General features: G+C 42.2%; 1 protein-coding gene across 1 annotated transcript in view; it reads left to right on the forward strand.

The window, feature by feature from the left end:
* The first annotated feature begins 417 nt into the window (after window positions 1–417).
* Window positions 418–18,689, forward strand: part of dchs2 (dachsous cadherin-related 2) — a 42,700-nt gene continuing 24,428 nt past the window's right edge. The window contains exons 1-8 of the mRNA XM_078263520.1: window positions 418–2,421; window positions 6,502–6,693; window positions 6,905–7,136; window positions 10,338–10,574; window positions 14,304–15,329; window positions 15,956–16,143; window positions 17,984–18,083; window positions 18,175–18,335. Of these exons, the coding sequence (XP_078119646.1) occupies window positions 676–2,421; window positions 6,502–6,693; window positions 6,905–7,136; window positions 10,338–10,574; window positions 14,304–15,329; window positions 15,956–16,143; window positions 17,984–18,083; window positions 18,175–18,335 (3,882 nt within the window). The 5' untranslated portion in view covers window positions 418–675. The remainder of the gene's footprint in view (window positions 2,422–6,501; window positions 6,694–6,904; window positions 7,137–10,337; window positions 10,575–14,303; window positions 15,330–15,955; window positions 16,144–17,983; window positions 18,084–18,174; window positions 18,336–18,689) is intronic.

Raw genomic sequence — 18,689 nt, forward strand, 5'->3', positions numbered from 1 at the left:
TTACCAGTAGAGGGAGCCAGCCCAGTACCTTGTGGACTTTTGCCAAAAAAAAATAAATGAACCTCTTTAAACGTCTTATTTATTGACTTAATTCTAACCAATTTACCAAAATCAGGCAGGCTGAATCACAGATTGTATGAGCACATCTTTCTCACAACAGTTCACTCTGCATGAGTTTTTTCTGGAGTTCCTCTACTTTTCTGCACACTTTATGATCTCCAACTGGTCAAACATAACATGGGCTACTATGGCACCTTTGAGCACGCAGCACTGTGAGTAATCTCTCGGCCTAATTAAATCTTAAGCAATCAGGGCCACAGATGGAGCCGATCAGCGTGGGCCGTGCCGCCTGCCAGGAGGTGTGTTCAGTTCAAACAGTGCAGTGCTCTGTGGCCACTCAGTGCCAGGATGTGTGAAGAAGCCCAGCGGATTTACGTTACTAGATGTGTGGATATCGAGACTCCAAAATCACGCAATAAGCTGCTGAAATATTGGGATGGAGAATGAATGCTGGCTGTTTTTTTTCCGCGCGCAAAAAAGAAATAATGCACGGTGTGTGTGTGTGTACCTGTTTCTGTCTGGAGAGGAGCTCTGAAATGTGATTGAGGAGGGTGCATTTGATACTGAAATATGTAGCCTAAAACTTCCACTTGCAACACCAAGAGTTTAAAAGCAATGTGGAAAGGAGCAATGGGTCGCAACAATGGCGCAACGTCGCTTCTTAGGACGCTCGTGCTTTCGCTGCTTTGCGCGCAGTCTTTCGGACAGGTGTTCAACCTGACGCTGTCTGTTAAAGAGGGTTTGCCTGCCAAAACCATCGTTGGAGATCTGGGTGCGGTGTTAAGCAGGCCGAGCACTGGATTCTTCATCTCTGAGAGCAGAGACTCTTATGTGTTCAGAGACCTGGAAATAGACGCAGACACAGGGATCATCTCCACAGCTGTGATCTTGGACAGAGAGAGCAGGGAGAAGTATGAATTCGTGGCGGCCACTCTCACAGGAGAGATGATAAAAGTGAAACTAGAGGTGACAGACGTGAACGACCATTCACCCGTTTTTCCCTCAGAGGAGGTTGACTTGGAAATATCAGAACTGAGCCCCCCTGGGAGTCAGTTTCAGCTTGAAGTTGCTGAAGATGAGGATGAGGGGGAGTTTGGTACCCAGGGATACAGGATCACAGAGAGCAAGATGGGGGAGTTATTCCGACTGGAGTATCGCAGCGGATCCGAGAACCACCCAAGTCTGGATCTCATCCTCACAAGCAAACTGGACCGAGAAACGCAGGACTTGTACTCCCTCGCCATCGAGGCCTTTGATGGTGGCATCCCAGCCAGGACGGGGACCCTTCAGGTGAACGTCCGTGTCGTGGATGAGAACGACAACCCTCCCGTGTTCGACCAGACTGAATATCACGCCTCGCTGTCCGAGGATGCTCCGTTGATGTCCTCTGTGTGTCAGGTCCACGCCACTGACCTGGACCTGGGCGACAACGGGAGAGTCACTTACGAGATTAACAGGCGGCAGAGTGACCCGAATGAGGTGTTCTCCATCGACGAGAGCAGCGGGGTGGTGTATCTCAACAAGCCGCTTGATTATGAGACGCAGGCTTTTCACGAGTTGATTATCAGCGCGAGAGATGACGGGGCTCAGCCCGAGCACAGCAGCACTTTTGTGGGCGTGAAGGTGCTTAATATCAACGATAACAGTCCCACCATCAGCGTGATGTTTCTCAGTGAGACAGGGGATGCGGTGGTGTCAGAGGCGGCAGCGATCGGGGACTACGTTGCCCGGATTTCAGTGTCGGACCACGACTTTAAGGAGGAGAGGGTCGCTGTGACGCTTGAGGAGGATGATGGGAAGTTCACCCTGAAGCAGACGGATGATTTCCTGTACGCTTTGTGTGTGAACGCAGAGCTGGACAGGGAAGAAAGTGATCTGTACGAGTTGAAGGTTCAAGCATTAGATTCGGGGAGCCCGCCTCTGAGCAGCGAGATGGTGCTTCTCCTCAGGGTGGCTGACACCAATGATTGCTACCCAGTTTTTGAGAAGGATGTGTACATCATCAGCATTTCTGAAGACGCTCCTCAGGGGAGTTCTCTCATCCAGGTGCGGGCTCGAGACGCAGACGATGGCGTCAACTCAGATGTTACATACTCCATCCTGGAGTCCAACCAGGAGAGCCTGTTTAGCATCGACCCGGAGTCGGGCCTGGTCACAACCGCTGCTGCTCTGGATAGAGAGACACAGATGGAGGTTTGGTTCCTGGTGGTGGCGGCGGATGGAGGGGAACCGGCTTTGTCATCCACGGCGACAGTCACTGTGCTGGTGGAGGACGTCAATGACAACGAGCCTGTGTTCCAGAAGCAGCTGTACAACGTGTCCATACCGGAGCACAGTGACGTTGGGAGCTGCTTTTTACAAGTATGTTGGAGAATATTCAGCTTTAAAGGTGCACTATGAGTTCCTGCACGGTTTCGGCACAATTTCATTTTTGTCTCAAATCGCCGACAAGATGGTTGGGGGTTAGTGTGTCTTTTTCACTGAAATTAAGGCTGCTGCTCTAAAAGCACCCCCTCCCCCAACCATCTTGTCGGTCATTGGCTGGAACGTGGTTTGTTGTATTTTGGTGCACAGCCTGTGCCCCTAGTGTTTGTTTAGGACGTTTAGGACCCCTGTATTGTCTCCTGAGACCGGGCTTTTTCACAGTGTGTTCAGGGGGCAGGCAGCTAGCGGATCAAGGAGAGATGCCTACGATTTGAGACAAAAATGAAATCGCGCTGAAACTATGCAGGAACTCATAGTGCACCTTTAAGCGTACAAAAACATAACATTTTCTCACTTACCCATAGAGGTATCTCGCCATGCGACTAGTTTTGTTTAATTGTCCAGTTTTTGAGATACCCGTTCCTGAAATTTTTGCCTTTAACCCAGTAAACGTTGCAGGTTTTTGGGGAGATATATGTTTATTCCTTTATTGGATAGAACTGTATGTAAAGAGCTGACAGGAAATACAGAGAGAGAGAGAAAGTGAATGAAATGCAACAAAGGTAGCCAGCCACTGGAGTCTTCAAACAGGGGACCGTGCAGTCACATGGTCAGTGTCTTTAACTCTTAGGCCACCACCATGCTGCACACCCAATAAAAAATGATGTGAATTTCAATTCAATTATGATAAGCCCTTTTTATCAATTTTTTTTTTACATTTTGTACACTGTTCGATTATTCGAGAATATAATCAAAGGATTATTCGGTAATGAAAGTAATAGTTGCAGCCCTAATTGACACCAAAGCCATCTGCATGGAAGGATAGCACTAGAGTTAAGGTGAACTGACCCTTTAAATGATATTAGTCTGTCTGTGTAGATTCATCTTATTCTTCCGGACAGTGACATTTTAAGGCACTCTCAACATACAGTAGTTCACAACATGGGGGTTGCGACCCCTTCTGGGAGTCTCAGAATAAACCTCAGGGGTCATGAGATGATTCACAGAATAGGAAACAAGAAAAACATACTTCTGCTCCACAAAATATTTGTTGTTTTTTGCACATACAGAACAATAAATCATTAAAATGGAGTTGCCTTAATTGTTAAGGCTGAATGAGTGAAGACAGTTTCATCCTGTTCTGTACGGAACCTACAAGCCATATGAAATGAAGGACTCGGTTCAGATAGGGCAAGGGCTGTTCAGACAAACGAGAAGCGTTATGCTAGTTTACATCAGCACAGATACTCAAAATAGAAAAATGCTGAATAGTTTTACCTCTAAAAATACACATATTTAAAAAAAAAACAAGTTTACATATTATGCAGTTCTTGACAAGGAAACAAGTAGACTATTTTAAGGGTCATATGGCAAAAATCTTCGGAACCTTGGAACCACTGCTCAACAACACAATCCTGTGTGGACAGTTAATTTGACAATTATCTCAGTTATATATATATATATACTAGCTTGGTTTTACAAAAAAGAACTTGAATTTGCGTGCAAACCAGAGCAGTTTAAAGACGTCTCCAGTGTTATCATTCAACATCTTATGCTCTCTGTCTCACTGTCTCCTTCTTACGTCTCATAAGACAAAAGTTGCCTTCAGTCTGTATGCACAAAGACATCAGTGTTCCTCCTAAATACATACACACACACACACACACACACACACACACACACACACACACACACACACACCCTCTCTCCAGTTTAGCACTGTGACTTAGATATGACAGATGTGATGCCTGGTACCACACTCTGCAGCCTGGCACAAGCTGAAGCCCATTACAAAAGAGGCCTTATCTACCAATGCATTTTCTGTAAACATAAGTGATATTTGGCATTTGATTCAAACTAAAAATCATTGTATTTCAGTGACGTCCTTTTTCTGTATAAAGTGATGTAGGTGTGTGTGTGTGTGTGTGTGTGTGTGTCGGGCGGGTGCGCTCGCGGTTGTTTTGCCTTCAGAATTGTGAAGAATTTGGACTAAGCAAAAATAAGTCACAGTCTTGTTGCTACACAACCTTACTGGGCAAAGAATAATAGTGGACCTTCAGCAGGTGTATGAAAGAGCTAAGACTCTTCAAAAAACAAAATGGCAGAGATAAAAGAAAAAAAGAGTTAAAAGTGAGGAAAAAGAAAGCAACTTTGGCTGCTTTCATAATTAATTAAGATGTTGGTTTTTCAGATTTAGCATTTAGTCTATGATATGTGAGCCTATGAAAATTGAGTTGCTTATTTATTGCTTATTGCTGATGATCACGGTTTTATTTTTTTCATAAGTTTTACTTTGTATTTTCAATAAATTGACAAAAAAAAGTCAAAAAGATAGTGACAAATGCCTGTCACAATTTCCCAGAGCAGAAGGTGATGTCAATTTGCTTTTGACAATTAACCAGTTCATAATTAAAAATTCAGATAATAAATGTACAATAATATAAAAGAGGGGAAGAGCAGTACATCTTTACATTTGAGGAGCTGTTTGGCATTTTCCAACACCTCCCTTCATTACTTCAACAATCACATCAACAGAAGAGAATTCCAGGATTTTAAAATAGTTTTCTTGGCAGTCGTAAAGAGATGTAAAGTAGGTTCAAAAGCTTGCTGGGTGTGTTACTGTACACATTGAATCAGACCTTGACCATGTCTGTAAAAAGTTCCTCTGATCAGAGTTCATAAACTCAGAGATGATATCATCTTTATGGCTGGAAAATGAGTGTTCTGTCTGTAACATGTGTCTCTTGTCATGGGCGCAGTGAGACATGAAAGGATCTCTGTTTGTTCTGAGGCGTGTCTTTACTCCTGGCCGCCTCTTGTCTTCCACTGCAGTGATACTCTTCACCCTTTGATTGTGGGAATTTTTTTTTATTTTTTATTTTTTTATCCTTTTATTATGTTGACCTTCTCTGGCAGATTCATGATTACAACCGAGGTTGAATCTAAACATTGACAGATTACTCTGACTACAGTGTGCCACTACCGTTTATAACGGATACATATGTAGCTACAACGGCTGCTGAAATACACGCCTATTTCATTTTTACAAAGTACATGAAAATCTGCATAGTGGGAAAATATGTCATGTATATGAAAATATGTTGGCTGAACGAAAATATATTAAGTGAGAAAAGATGAAAAAGAAGAGAAAAACAGGAAGATTCTTTTTAACAATAAGAAATCAAGGGATATAGATTTGAGAGTGGTTGAGTATATTAACTTTATGGGCAGGTAAAGGAAATATGTGTGTGTGTGTGTGTGTATGTATGTGTATATATATATATATATATATATATATATATATATATATATATATATATATAGTAATGGAGTGGACTCCTGTTGCTCTGGCAGAAATAAACATTTAGAAAGTATTGTCCGTAGACAAAATTCTACATGAAATATTATCCTTGTTGAACTGTACAAGAACACTACCTGGCACTTAATGGAGGTTTAAATTTGTATATACACAGGTGATGTTTACAGTAAATAACAGCCATCTGGTTTAAGGCAAACAAAGGATTACGGTCAAATAAGGCTTTCCAAGTTTAGCCGTTGGCATCGTTTTCCAAAGTCAAGCAACAACCACCTCCAGCAGGTAAAAAGCATACTGCACAGATCATTTAATTTCACATTATTTAAAAAAATAAATAAATAAATAAAAATTATATATTGTAGGACACCAGCAATATTTTGTTGACTGGTTAATCGGCCTTCTCGACAATATGAGGAATTTTCTGCAGGTTTTTTGTAATTTGGGTTTATTCATTTCTTTTTCTGGCAGCATCAAAGTGTCTGAGGGCGGTTTGTCTCTTTCTACTGTTTGTATTAATGCAATTACAATAAGAGGATGGTTGAGTGTGTCTGAAATCTATGAGATTGACCAACTTCCAGATTCCTTCTTCTTGATACTTTATTACACTGAAAACTCCTGTGTTTGTTTTTCTGTGTTGCTGTTCAGATGGTAATGACGATGTTTTAGTTGTTTGCATGTAACTATATTTTTCTTATTTTTAGGTTGTCGCCACTGATGCAGACAGTGCCGACTTCGGCACACTGCTGTACTCTCTGTCTGACGGCTTTGACATGCAGGACAAACACCCTCTCTTCCGAATCCACCCACAGACTGGAGAGCTGTGTGTCTCTCAGGATATCGATCGAGACTCGGGGCAGACGGTCCACGACATTCTGATCAAAGCTGAAGATCCAGTGAGTGGGCTTCATTTAGGAACAATTAGCTTTGACATGCTGTGTCAAAACCTGGCCTTCTTTCTCGAAGCATCATAATTTTCTCCCTGCACTGTGATCGTAACAAGACAGCACGGTTGCATTTTACTCCCAAACAGCAGCTTTTAAATTGAGTCTGTTCATTCCATTTTTCATTCAAAACTCTCTTCTTTCCTCACTTTTCAAATGTCAGGGAGGCCTGAGCGCTCAAACCTATGTGCACATCGAGGTGGAAGACCGGAATGATAACGCTCCGGTATTCAACCCTGACGAGTACACCATGAGCATCAGCAGCCACACACAGCCCGGTACAGAAATCCTCAACGTTATCGCTACCGACCGAGATTCTGGCAGGTTTGGACAGGTCACCTACGATGTCCTTCCCGGGGACTTGTCCAGTTTGTTCACACTGGATAAACAAACAGGTAGGCCAGCATAAGAAAACACAGATGTTTAGTGTCTTTATTGTTTGGTTTCCAAGTAGAAGAATGTTGTGTTGCAGTTAAAAGTGTAAAAAGAAAATGAGCAAACACCATACTATTGAGATAGAATAAAGAAATGTACCACTGTTAAAGGTGCAGTAGGTAAGACTAAAAAAAACTAACTTTCTGTCATTTTTGCTGAAACTGACCATATGTTCCAGTAGAACTACATGAAGCAGGTAATAAAAACAATCTGGCTCCTCTGGCACCACCTACAGCCTGTAGTGTGATTTGCAAAAATCCACAGCTCCCTGTTCAGATGCACCAATCAGGGCCGGGGGGGGGGGTTGTCTAACTGCGTGTCAGTCACTGCTCATGCACACACATTCATTCTCCCTTGTGGGGGGAGGGGCTTAGGAAACCGTTTTGGGCTTTAGCAGAAAGGGGGGAGGGACTGAGAAGTTGTCGATGTTCAAATTTTTTGGCTAAGTCCTGGATCTTCACAATCCTACCTACAGCACCTTTAATAATTCATAAATTTGTCGTGCCTTCAGAATATTGTAATGGATTTGAAGTCATTTGTAGGCCAAGTTATTTTCTAGTTTATCTATGATCTGTCCAATGTACGGTGGCCTGAGGGGCAAAACACAACACTGGATGAAACAAACAAATGGACTGACTGGGCAAATTGTTCTGTTATTTTGTGTTCCTGCTTTGTTAATATGTTTTCTAAAATGTTGTTATTGTTGTTTTTTTTAGAAAAATCATTGTGTTTTGTGAAATGTTGCGTTTTGCCCCTCTGGGCCACCGTACCATAATCAAATCAAAATCCACTGAAAAATGAATAACAGAAAGTAACACGACACTGTGGTTTAAAGGTGGATAGTTACACTTTAATTGAGTTTTTCAACTGTTTGAATATGGCTTCTAGCGTTAGTGCCTTGTCACATAGAGCCACACACTAGTCTTAAAGTCACTTGTGTGACTGGCAGTCCCAGTGTTGAGGGATAAACAACTTACTCTGTGTAAGTCCCCGTGATATGATTGCCAGTGTCACTGCTCAGCAGGGGTGATGCAGAAGGCCCAAAGCTTTATATCCCCATGTGGCAGAGTGTAAGGTAAGGTTTGCACTCAGCCATACTGTAATACTAAATCAGACATTTTAAATAAGTAGAATGAGAACCACATGACAACCATTTTTGTGTATTTGATGTCGTTCTTCATGCACATGAATGTTTTTCCGAACTGAATACAGTACGAGCAGTAGTGTTGATTCTCTCTATCGTAGCGATGGGATTGCAAGGTGAATTTAGGTGACAAAAATGAGTCTGAATCTGTCATCATGCAGCTGTCTGTCTATAAATGCAGTGAACAAAATGGTGACTAATGTAGATGTGGTTATCACCAATGCAGCATGTTGCAAAAGTGTTTGTGTACAAAGTATTTTAAAGGATTTGTAAAATAGCATCCTTGGTCATTGTTTTAAATTCATGCGGATGTTTTTAAAATTCAAATACCTTTATGGGCGTCTTAACTAGATAGTTTGTGCTCTTTGTGTGCAGTGTTTGACAGTTGTTTTTTTACCTTTTTGTTGTCTAACTTGTATTTTTGTAAAATTGTGTTTGTGCTGCCCTCTTGGTCTAGCCTGGCTCCACCCTCCTACGTACTTCCGCTTAATTTTCATTTTCCTTCAGTACATTGTCTGGGTTTGCAGTATATTCGCGGTTTTTCTCCGATCAAATCTTTACCGGTCCAATCAGCGAACAGAGGGAGTGGCTGAGAACGATGACGTTGAGGTTGTGCGCTAGTTTGAGTTGTAGTTCCGTAATGGCGGCGGAGAAAGATGCGAGTGAAGCCGTTCGGTGTGTTGTGGCAACGCTGTCGAATATCCAGAAGTTTTGTTGGTGGCCATGATGTTGTGGCCCTCATCCCCACAGGGTTCGGGAAAAGTTTGATTTTCCAGCTTGCTCTGTTAGTGGTGAAGGAGTTGGCTAACCCCCAATTTCCACTGGATGCGGAACGGCTGCGGAACGGCTCCAGAAAAGCGGCGGAGTCATTAGGTTTCCATTAAAGTCAATGTGTGTATTTCCACTGACTGCAGAACGACTGCAGAACGACTGCGTTTTTGCCGGACGCCGGAGAGCTCCGCAGCAATTCAGCACACGGCAGATAGTGCGGGACAGGAAGTCGAGCACAGAAACAAAATAAACATCCGGTTAATTTTCAAAATAAAATACACTGTGCTCACGGCGGATCATATTTCCCTGCACTAGCTACACCTTGAAAACGCAGCACAAAGTTGTTTCCCCTCTACTCCTCTGGATGGAAACAAACTGTTGTTGGTTTTGTGGTTCTATTCTACGTGAATTCGCGAGATATTGTGGGTCCTCGTGACTACAGCTGTCAGTCATGGCCGCAGCCGTGCCGTAACAAATCCAGACCTGGTGGGTATTGACGGACGGCGGAGCACGCAGCCGTTCCACAGCGGAGCCGGTCCGCAGACGTTCTGCATTCAGTGGAAATCCGGAGTAAGGCGAACGCTAGCGACGCTAAGCCGATGTCACGACCAAACGTTAGCGATTTGGTTATGGCAGATCCAGAGTGGCTCTGGGCAGATCCAATACTTTTAAACTTCAACAGAGTAGCCGCCTTCAAGGAAGTTAACACTTGGACAATGGAGAGAGGTCAGACTCTCTGTACAAATGAAATGTACGAGAGTCTAGTAGGACCAGGCTATTCTTGGTCAGCCCTGCCTTTACAAGGAGGTTTTAATCTCAGTCATGCCTGCTAACAACCCTTTTCTTCACTGATCAATCCGATGATTATTTTCTCAATTAACTGGTTAGCCGATTCTGATGCATTCGCGTATTTTCTTTGACCAACCAACAGTCCAAAGCCCAAAAAGAAAATCATTTTAAATCTGTAGGAAAAATAAGCACATTCTCACATTTGAGAAGCTGAGCCAGGCATTTTTGCTTGAGAAATGATGGACATGATCAAATGATTAAAATAGTTGCTTATTAATTTAGTTGAAGATCAACTAACCTTAGCTCTAATCCTACTGGAACTTTTACCTGGTTAAATGACAGAAAAGACAAGAAAAATGGCAATTCAATTAAACGGTGTTATTGAAATAAAGCAATTGTATAACCTGAGTGTTGAAGCTCAATGTATAAAACATGTAACCTGTTTGTGTAAATGTAGGAATGCTCCTCCTGACCTCCACTCTGACTCACCTGGGTGCAGCCAGTGTGAAGCTCTCAATAACCGCACAGGATGGTGAGGGCTTGACCTCAGTCAGGCCCGCAGAGATCACCATCAATGTCTTACGCAGCGCCCAGGCTCCAGCTGTGTTCCAGAGGTCACGCTACAGCTTTGCAGTGCCCGAGGACGCACCACCGTGGACTGCTGTGGGGACAGTGGAGGCCATGAACCCAGCAGGTGAGTGTAGATCTGGCCACGTCGTTGTTTTCTGGAGGAGAGGTGGTGGGGTGGGGGGAGGGCTGATGAAGAAGGCTGATATTGCCAAAGATGGGTGTAAGAGTAATCAGATTACTTAACACATTACACATTTTTAAAAATCAATGAAAAGTTTAGAATTCTGCATCTTCTGCAGGTAGTGGCGATTACTAAATTGTGTCATATCTGCAGCAACATTTACTTTATTAAATAGATCAAGTATCAGCCAGAAGTGATCAATTCCGGGGCGCCTGGGTAGCTCACCTGGTAGAGCGCGCACCCATATACAGAGGTTTACTCCTCGACGCAGCGGCCGCAGGTTCGGCTCCGATCTGCGGCCCTTTGCTGCATGTCATTCCCCCTCTCTCTCCCCTTTCATGTCTTCAGCTGTCCTATAAATAAAGTTCTAAAATGCCCAAAAAAAAAAGGAGTGATCAATTCCTATTAAATACTGCTTGTTACTTGCTGCGTCTGAAATCCAGGGCATTTTAAAGTGTGACACTATGGGCCCCACCTCAAACAGAATCGAGACCACTGTGTCACCACCCCGTTTTTTGAACTACAGTTCCCATAATTTTGGGCCTACCCATGGATGTACAGACTAATATCACTGGATTACGGGGCACCCTGGTAGCTGGTTGAGACTGCGCCCCATATACAGAGGCTCAGTCCTCACGGCAGCGGCCCAGGTTTGATTCCGACCCGTGGCCCTTTGCCGCGTGTCATCCCCCTCTCTCTGCCTCCTTTCCTGTCTTCAGCTGTCCTATCGAATAAGGCCTAAAAAGCCCATAAAATAAACATATAACTGAATTACTTTGATACTGAAGAGAACTCAAAAACATGATGATTCTCAGGCAAGTTCTGGAGTTATATAGAGCGTCTTGTTTCTGTGATTTATGATTATGGGTTTATGGATGTTTACTTGTGACGGACATCAGAGATGATGTCCTGTGAATGTGAAAGTTTTACACTGAATTTAAAAGAATGGATATCATACCTGTGTGTTCAAGTTTGACGCAAATTACGGCAATCAGGCGCCAAGGGTTTTCAAGTGCCTTACTTGTCTCCATGAGCTGTGTCGCCGCCTCTGCTGCAGCGCCACCTGCTGACCATGTTGATTAGGAGGCCAAATCTGCAGGCCGAACCACAATAACTACCCTCGTGTTTGTAGAACACCAGGAGGCATCTGTCCCTTTCACCCAACAACATTTTACAAACACTCTTAAACAATATAATTACATTTTGCAAGCTTAAAAAGAATATTAGTGGATGAACATCTCCGCTTATAGTTAGGAAGCACGTGTATCAGATATACTTGATTAAAGGGAAAGTTCCTTGTTTTTTTATAAGGGGGAAAAACGGTTTCATTTGTAGTAAATGTAATCACTGTCCCCTCTCAATGTGTCTGTGTGCACCGACTTCCTGTCACAGTCCAAAGAACTGCGGGTCAGGTTATTTGGAAAAACGGTTAGTGATTAATTTATATAAGGAGGATCAACAAATACTCATTATTATTTCTAATACCACTAACTTTTAATTTACCCAGTTCAGTTTTTCAAAAAAAATATCAAAATAACGTCAACCAACTGATTAAGAAGGCAAATTTCTCCAACCCTGGACGTTGCAGAAATGCAGTATTTTAAGTACGATTTGTCCTGACAGATGATTGAGCGATCATTGCCATTGTTCAAGTCTCTGCCTGATATGAAGAGGCAAGCAGTAAAGAGGACGCTCGCAGTTTAATCTTTAATCCTCTTTCGCCACATGCACAGATGACCGATGATAAAGGGTCAAAGACAACTGTACGCTATACTGTATCATTGTTCTTAAAGGCCAAAGATAGTCTAAAGCCATAAATATACACCTGGACTAGTGTAGTATTTATTGTTATTATAAATATGTATATATCCTAATAGCATTTGTTTTGTTAGTTAGTTAGTTAGTTAGTTAGTTAGTTAGTTAGTTAGTTAGTTTTGATTATTCTCCCAGTGGGAAAATTAGGTTGCAGCAGAAATAACAAGGCATTTTTGACAACAAAAGACAAAAACAACAATGAACATAACTTTAGACATTGGACATCACTACACATAGCATTGACCAGGGCACTCATAGATGGGGGGAGGGGGTACAGACCAGCTGGATTGCTTTGTAGGAGTTTATTTAATGTAGTTGCAGGTAAAAGGGAGTTTTACACATTATAAATACAAATAGGATTATTAGAGCTAATGCAATGTGTATTCTGCATAATATTTGATCTGCAGTAACATAAAGGAGTCTCCTCTCTCTGTGGAGAGTTTCCCGACTCCCCAGTTTTCCAGGATTATCCCTTCATAGTCCACTTGTAATGTGCCACTAACTCCTCTTAGTCCCCTCAGCAGCTAAACCCACTCCACTCTACCAGACAGTCATTCGAGGTTGTCTAATCAATTAAAAGATTAGGGCTTCAACTTAAAGCGGAAACAACAGAACTGGGCCTGTTTGACAGGGGTCGGGCACCGTTAAGATCTCTCTGCTGGTTTCAGGGGTTTGTTAGTTACTGTTAAAGAGCAACAAACACTTGGAGGGGATTAAAGAGCTCTTCTGAGCTGGATTGTAATTACTTAATGTTGCTGACTCTGTGTGCGCTGTGTATTCATGTTGATGTTCTCATGCAAGTAAAATGGTATATTTGCATTAGATAGAGTATGTTTTCCCACCATGTGCATGAATCATATAGATCCATTATGTGGATCTGACACTATGTTACCGAGGACCACATTAGCCAGATCAATATGCTTAACAGACAGCACATAGATAACGGTTACAATTATACTGATTACTTTTTATTTTGAGTGAAACTCTACTCAGATGTTGTTCGTTTTTAAATGCACCAGTTTAAAGTGCCCATATTATGTTCATTTTCAGCTTAATAATTGTATTTTGAGGTTGTATCAGAATAGGTCTACATGGTTTAATTTTCAAAAAACACCATATTTTTGTTGTACTACACATTGCTGTAGCTCCTCTTTTCACCCTGTGTGTTGAGCTCTCTGTTTTAGCTACAGAGTGAGGCATCACACTTCTATCCCATTTTTGTTGGGAGTTGTACATGCTCAGTAGCTAGGTAAGGACTAGTGTAGAGTGTGGTGATCCTTGACTAGATTGAACTAAAACAGAATACACTCGTTTTAACTTGCAGTTATGTTTTCTTCTCTGCCTTTTTTTTATTCTTTTATTTAATATATATTAATTTAATAAATCAAGTTTTTTTTATTTTATACTTTTTTTAAATTCTTTTTCCCATTTCTTTTCTTCAACTATGATACGTGCTAGTGTGCATTTAGTTAGTTTTGTCTTCTTCTTAACGGTAAATGAAAACTACACCTTACTTTAACTGTTTCTGGAATGACATTTTGATGTTGAATTGATTTTCATTTCATCCATTTTCATTTTGAATTCATTCATTTAGTTCATTTTTTTTTCTCGTGAGCAATAACAAAATAGCAAACTAAAATTCCACTCACGTCCATTGTTTTTGGTAAAGCGGCAGAAATATCTCAAAAGTCTGGACAAATAAAACCAAAACTATCAGCATAGCCAAATGCAACCAATAAAGGTAAGTGAGGGAAGTTAAAATGTTAATTAATAATGATTATAAATCATTATTTAGGAGAACTGACCCTTCTAATGTTTTGTTGATTATGTATCAATAAAAACTCTTTGTCTTCACAGATTCAGAATCGGTGTCCTACCGAATCTCCTCTGGAGATCCTCAGGGTTTGTTCTCCATTCATCCAAAGTCCGGCTTGATCAGCAACGTCAAACCTCTGGACCACGAGTCACAGCCGTACGCCCTGCTGGTTCTCCAGTCCTACACTGACTCCTCTCCAGTTTACAGCACCACCCAGGTCAACATCACTATTGCTGACATTAATGACAACGCTCCCGTTTTCCCCAAACTCAGCGACAGCATCACGGTGTCCCAAAACACACTGCCAGGGACCGTGTTGTTCATCGCGCACGCACACGACTATGACAGCGGTGCCAACAGCAGGGTGCAGTATCACCTGAAAAATCCCAGGAATGGTACGTTTGTTGTTGATCACAACCTCGGGACGGTGACGTTAAATCAGAGTTTACAGGCGGGTCATCAGCAGAGGTACAGCCTGGAAATCATAGCTAAAGATGAAGGCGAACCTTCCCTGAGCTCTACGCTGACACTCGCGGTCAATGTGGACCGCACAGCTGTGGAAGACAGCCTCGCCTTCGAGACATTAGTCTACCAGGTTGAGATAGGCGAGGGCTACAGGAAAGATTCGAGGGTCATCCAGGTGAGAGCGCACCGGAGCCGGGGGGCTCACATGTCGAACTCAGGCCTCGCCTACTCCCTGGAGGCAGACGCCGGATTTCCTCCAGCTCCGTTTCGGGTTCACCCAAAGACCGGATGGCTGTATCTCTCCCACAATCTGGACTATGAGACGGAATCCATGTTTCGTTTTCGAGTGTTGGCCACAGCTAGGGAGGCCTCTCTGGCCAACATGACAGCAACAGCCACGGTGATAGTGCTGGTGCTGGACATCAACGACAATCCCCCGGTGTTCAGCAGCGAGGTCTACTACTTCACCGTTTCAGAGGGGTCGTCGCCCCAAGGCCTGGTGGGAACAGTCAAAGCTGTGGATAAGGATTCTGGGAAAAACGCCCAGCTGTCCTACATCCTGCTCACAGATGGGAAGTTCTTCCGCATCAACACTAAAACAGGTAAACCCATTGACATTAATAACACCACCTCAAGGTCATAGGGAGGGCTGCACAATATATCGTTTTTATTATCGTCATCGCGATATGAACTGGCGCAATAAACACAACATCGCGAAAAGGCTGCGACATATCGCAAAAAGAGAGTATCAGTAGAAAACCGCACTTTAAAACGTGTCATTCTTGATTTTTTTGGTGCATTTTATGTTCAATTTGTTTAACTAAAAAAAATTGGAAATGATTTTCTTTCGGTTTTTTTTTTTTTAATTCAACAAGCAATTTGTTGTATTTTAGCAGAATACTGAAAGCAGCAGAAAGGTAGCACTGAGTACACTTTATTAAATGTCAATTTATCACAAGTAATATCGTTATCGCGATCAGAATCGGAGAGGAGTGTATTGCCACAGTAGTAACCCTGCATGGAATTTGCCTTGGTGATTGCTGCATACATACACAAACAAAACACTAAACATGAATAAGAATAAACAATAAATACAGAAACAGGAACAAATATATTCAGCGACGTTCTCGCATATCTCATATTTTCCTCATATCGTGCAGCTCTAGTCATATGTAGGCTGTACTGATACACATCCTCACCTTTCTGTCCCTTCTCTGTACCCGTCCAGGTGAGATTATAAACTGGGTGGCGTTGGACCGCGAGCAGCACAGCCAGCACAGTCTGAAGGTGATGGTGACAGACCAGGGCCACCCTCGGCTCAATGCCACCGCCACCGCTCACATCCTGGTCACTGACATCAATGACAACACTCCACAGTTTACACACCTGCCTGCCAGCAAAGAGCTTAATGTTCAGGTAAATGTTGGGAACCTTACCTGTATGTTGTACTGCAAGAGACGGGAAGATTTCCTTTGATAGATTAGCTATATATAGCTAACAGCTATAGATTACAGCACTTTAAAAAATGGGAGGAAACGCTAAAATGACAACAAAAAGGCTATGTTGTTTTTCAACTTTTGTAAGAGTGGATTTCTAAACATCTTTCATAATTCTTGATTGATTTATTCCCCTGTTCTCACCCGAACTTCGAATTCAAGATGAGTAGGAAGCAACACACACACTGCTTGCTTTGTCTCCTTTAAATCCCTCGAAGATCCATTTCTGAAGAAAAAAGAAAATTCACACTCACACTTGTCATTTGTCGACAAATAGACCAATGCAGATGTTCTAATTCATAATTTCCTCAGCACTTTTTTGATCTGTGTGATCTTTTTTGATCTGTGATTATAAATTGAGATTAAAAGTACAATTTTGAGCTCGGAAAGTGGAGTCGACAAAACAATCTCACTCCGAGGTCTGTTCTGATGGCTGTGATAGATGTGGGAAAACTCCACAACAGCTAATGGACCTTCTGGTTAGACTGTTGTGCCAACAGATGTTTTCTTTCAATCATATTTTGGCCTTTCTCATTATCACCACAGGCTACTATTTTGTCTTTCAGCATTCCTAAAACTTTAAGACAACAAAGAGCAATGCTATGTCAATTTAGGGGTAAATATTCATGGTGCCATAATCCGACCCCTGAGGAATTCTACTTCCTGTGAGCCTTAGGGGCAACACTCACTGGTGGGGTGTGAAGCATGCCAAAACAAAACAATAGAAGCTGGTGTTGTTTTCTTTTCTTTTTTTTGCAACATATTTTATTGAGATCAGAATCAAGTTTTGAAACTAGACATCTTGTACAGTTTAGATTTTAAACAGAAAAATACACAGAAGACAAAATTACAGAGCACAACAAATTATACATAAAAGGCAAGGAAAAAGAAAGGAAACAAATAAGGCACAAACCAGAATTTCCTTCTGTGCTAAAGTTAGTCGATCTGACTGGCCAGGGGTCCCAAAAATAGCAATTGGTGTTGTTTTCTACGTAAACCTGCACTTTGTGTATCCTGCACTGGTCAATGTATCAGCGTATTCCCCAGAAAAGTGTCAATTGTATCACATTTGTCCACCCGGATTTGCACATTTCGGTCACTACTTCTGTCAAATAGCATTGTGCTGAATGACTTGATGCTACGTTATACAGTCAGTGTTGTTTTGCACCTTAATGACTCATGTAGCATTAACAGTAACATTTTCATCAGATGAGATGATGAGTTTCTGTGGGTCTGTAGCGACATAAAGATAGATCAGCTATGACTTGCATAAAAGCAGGAAAGACATGCGAACCACAGGTAAACATCTTCAAAGTGTTGCCATCGCATCTTTAAAGTGTGGTTAGTCTCGCTTTGCCAGACCTTCCTCCACAGCGCTGCGGAGGAGGGTCTGGCTAGTCCACACAGAATTCCGGGATGGAAGACAAATGTGCTCAGGCTTAGTGGCATTTCTTTAAACACAAATCACAATCGTCATGGGCGGCGCTAAGCACCGTCCGAAGACACAGTGCCTCTGCAAAATAGCCTCGGGAAGGAACTTGTTTTGGTCGAAAATGTGTACGTTGAAAAGTTGTTTTAGTCGTGGCGGAATTTCCGGCGGCACCTAAACAGTCTCGGAAGTGAAACGTCGTTGATATAGACTAAAGTGTGGTTGATAATGTGTTATATATATAAAACACATATTATATATATTTATATATATATATATATATATATATCCACTCTGATCCACACTATACATATTCCTGTCTTTGCTGCAGATATGGGCTGGTCTGCCAGCAGGTTCCATGGTGACAAACATGTTTGCCAAAGATTTAGATGCAGGAGAAAATGGAACAGTCACCTTCTCATTGGTCACAGGTGAGTTAAGTACAGAATGCACTTTTACTGTTACAGTATTATTGATGAGTTCCTGATTATCACCGTCTTGTGTTTCTCTGGGCTGATTCAGGGGATGAGGGTTTTGGACACTTTGAGATTGACAGTGAGAGTGGAGACGTCAGAACAATGGAGCTGTTCACCCAGAACACCGAACCGTACTACACTCTCAAAGTAACTGCCAAAGACAGCGGAGCCACACCTCTAGAGGACACTGCAGTCATCCATGTGCAGGTACACTCATCCCTTTCAATTCATACTATGACTGCTGCTGGACTCAGTTTCAGAGATGAGTCTTAAATTGTTGAGTGAATGATATTTTATTTATATGATTGAACCATTGGGTTGTACAACATTGGAACAACACAGATTCCTTTTTACAAAGTCTGACATTCTCTGTGTTTTCCAAATCAACAAACTATAGTTTGTTCAGTTTATACATCTTTATTTCAAAACACTTTGCCCTCTGTCTGTTATTATTTCAGCATAATCAGACAAATACCACTGCTTGTATTTTGTCATGTGACTCTGTGACTTTAAATTGATAACGGTACCGTAGTACTTTGCACGGGGACTTTGCCCATGAGA

This window comes from Sander vitreus, chromosome 2 (genome assembly GCF_031162955.1).
Source record: "Sander vitreus isolate 19-12246 chromosome 2, sanVit1, whole genome shotgun sequence".
Classification (NCBI taxonomy): domain Eukaryota; kingdom Metazoa; phylum Chordata; class Actinopteri; order Perciformes; family Percidae; genus Sander; species Sander vitreus.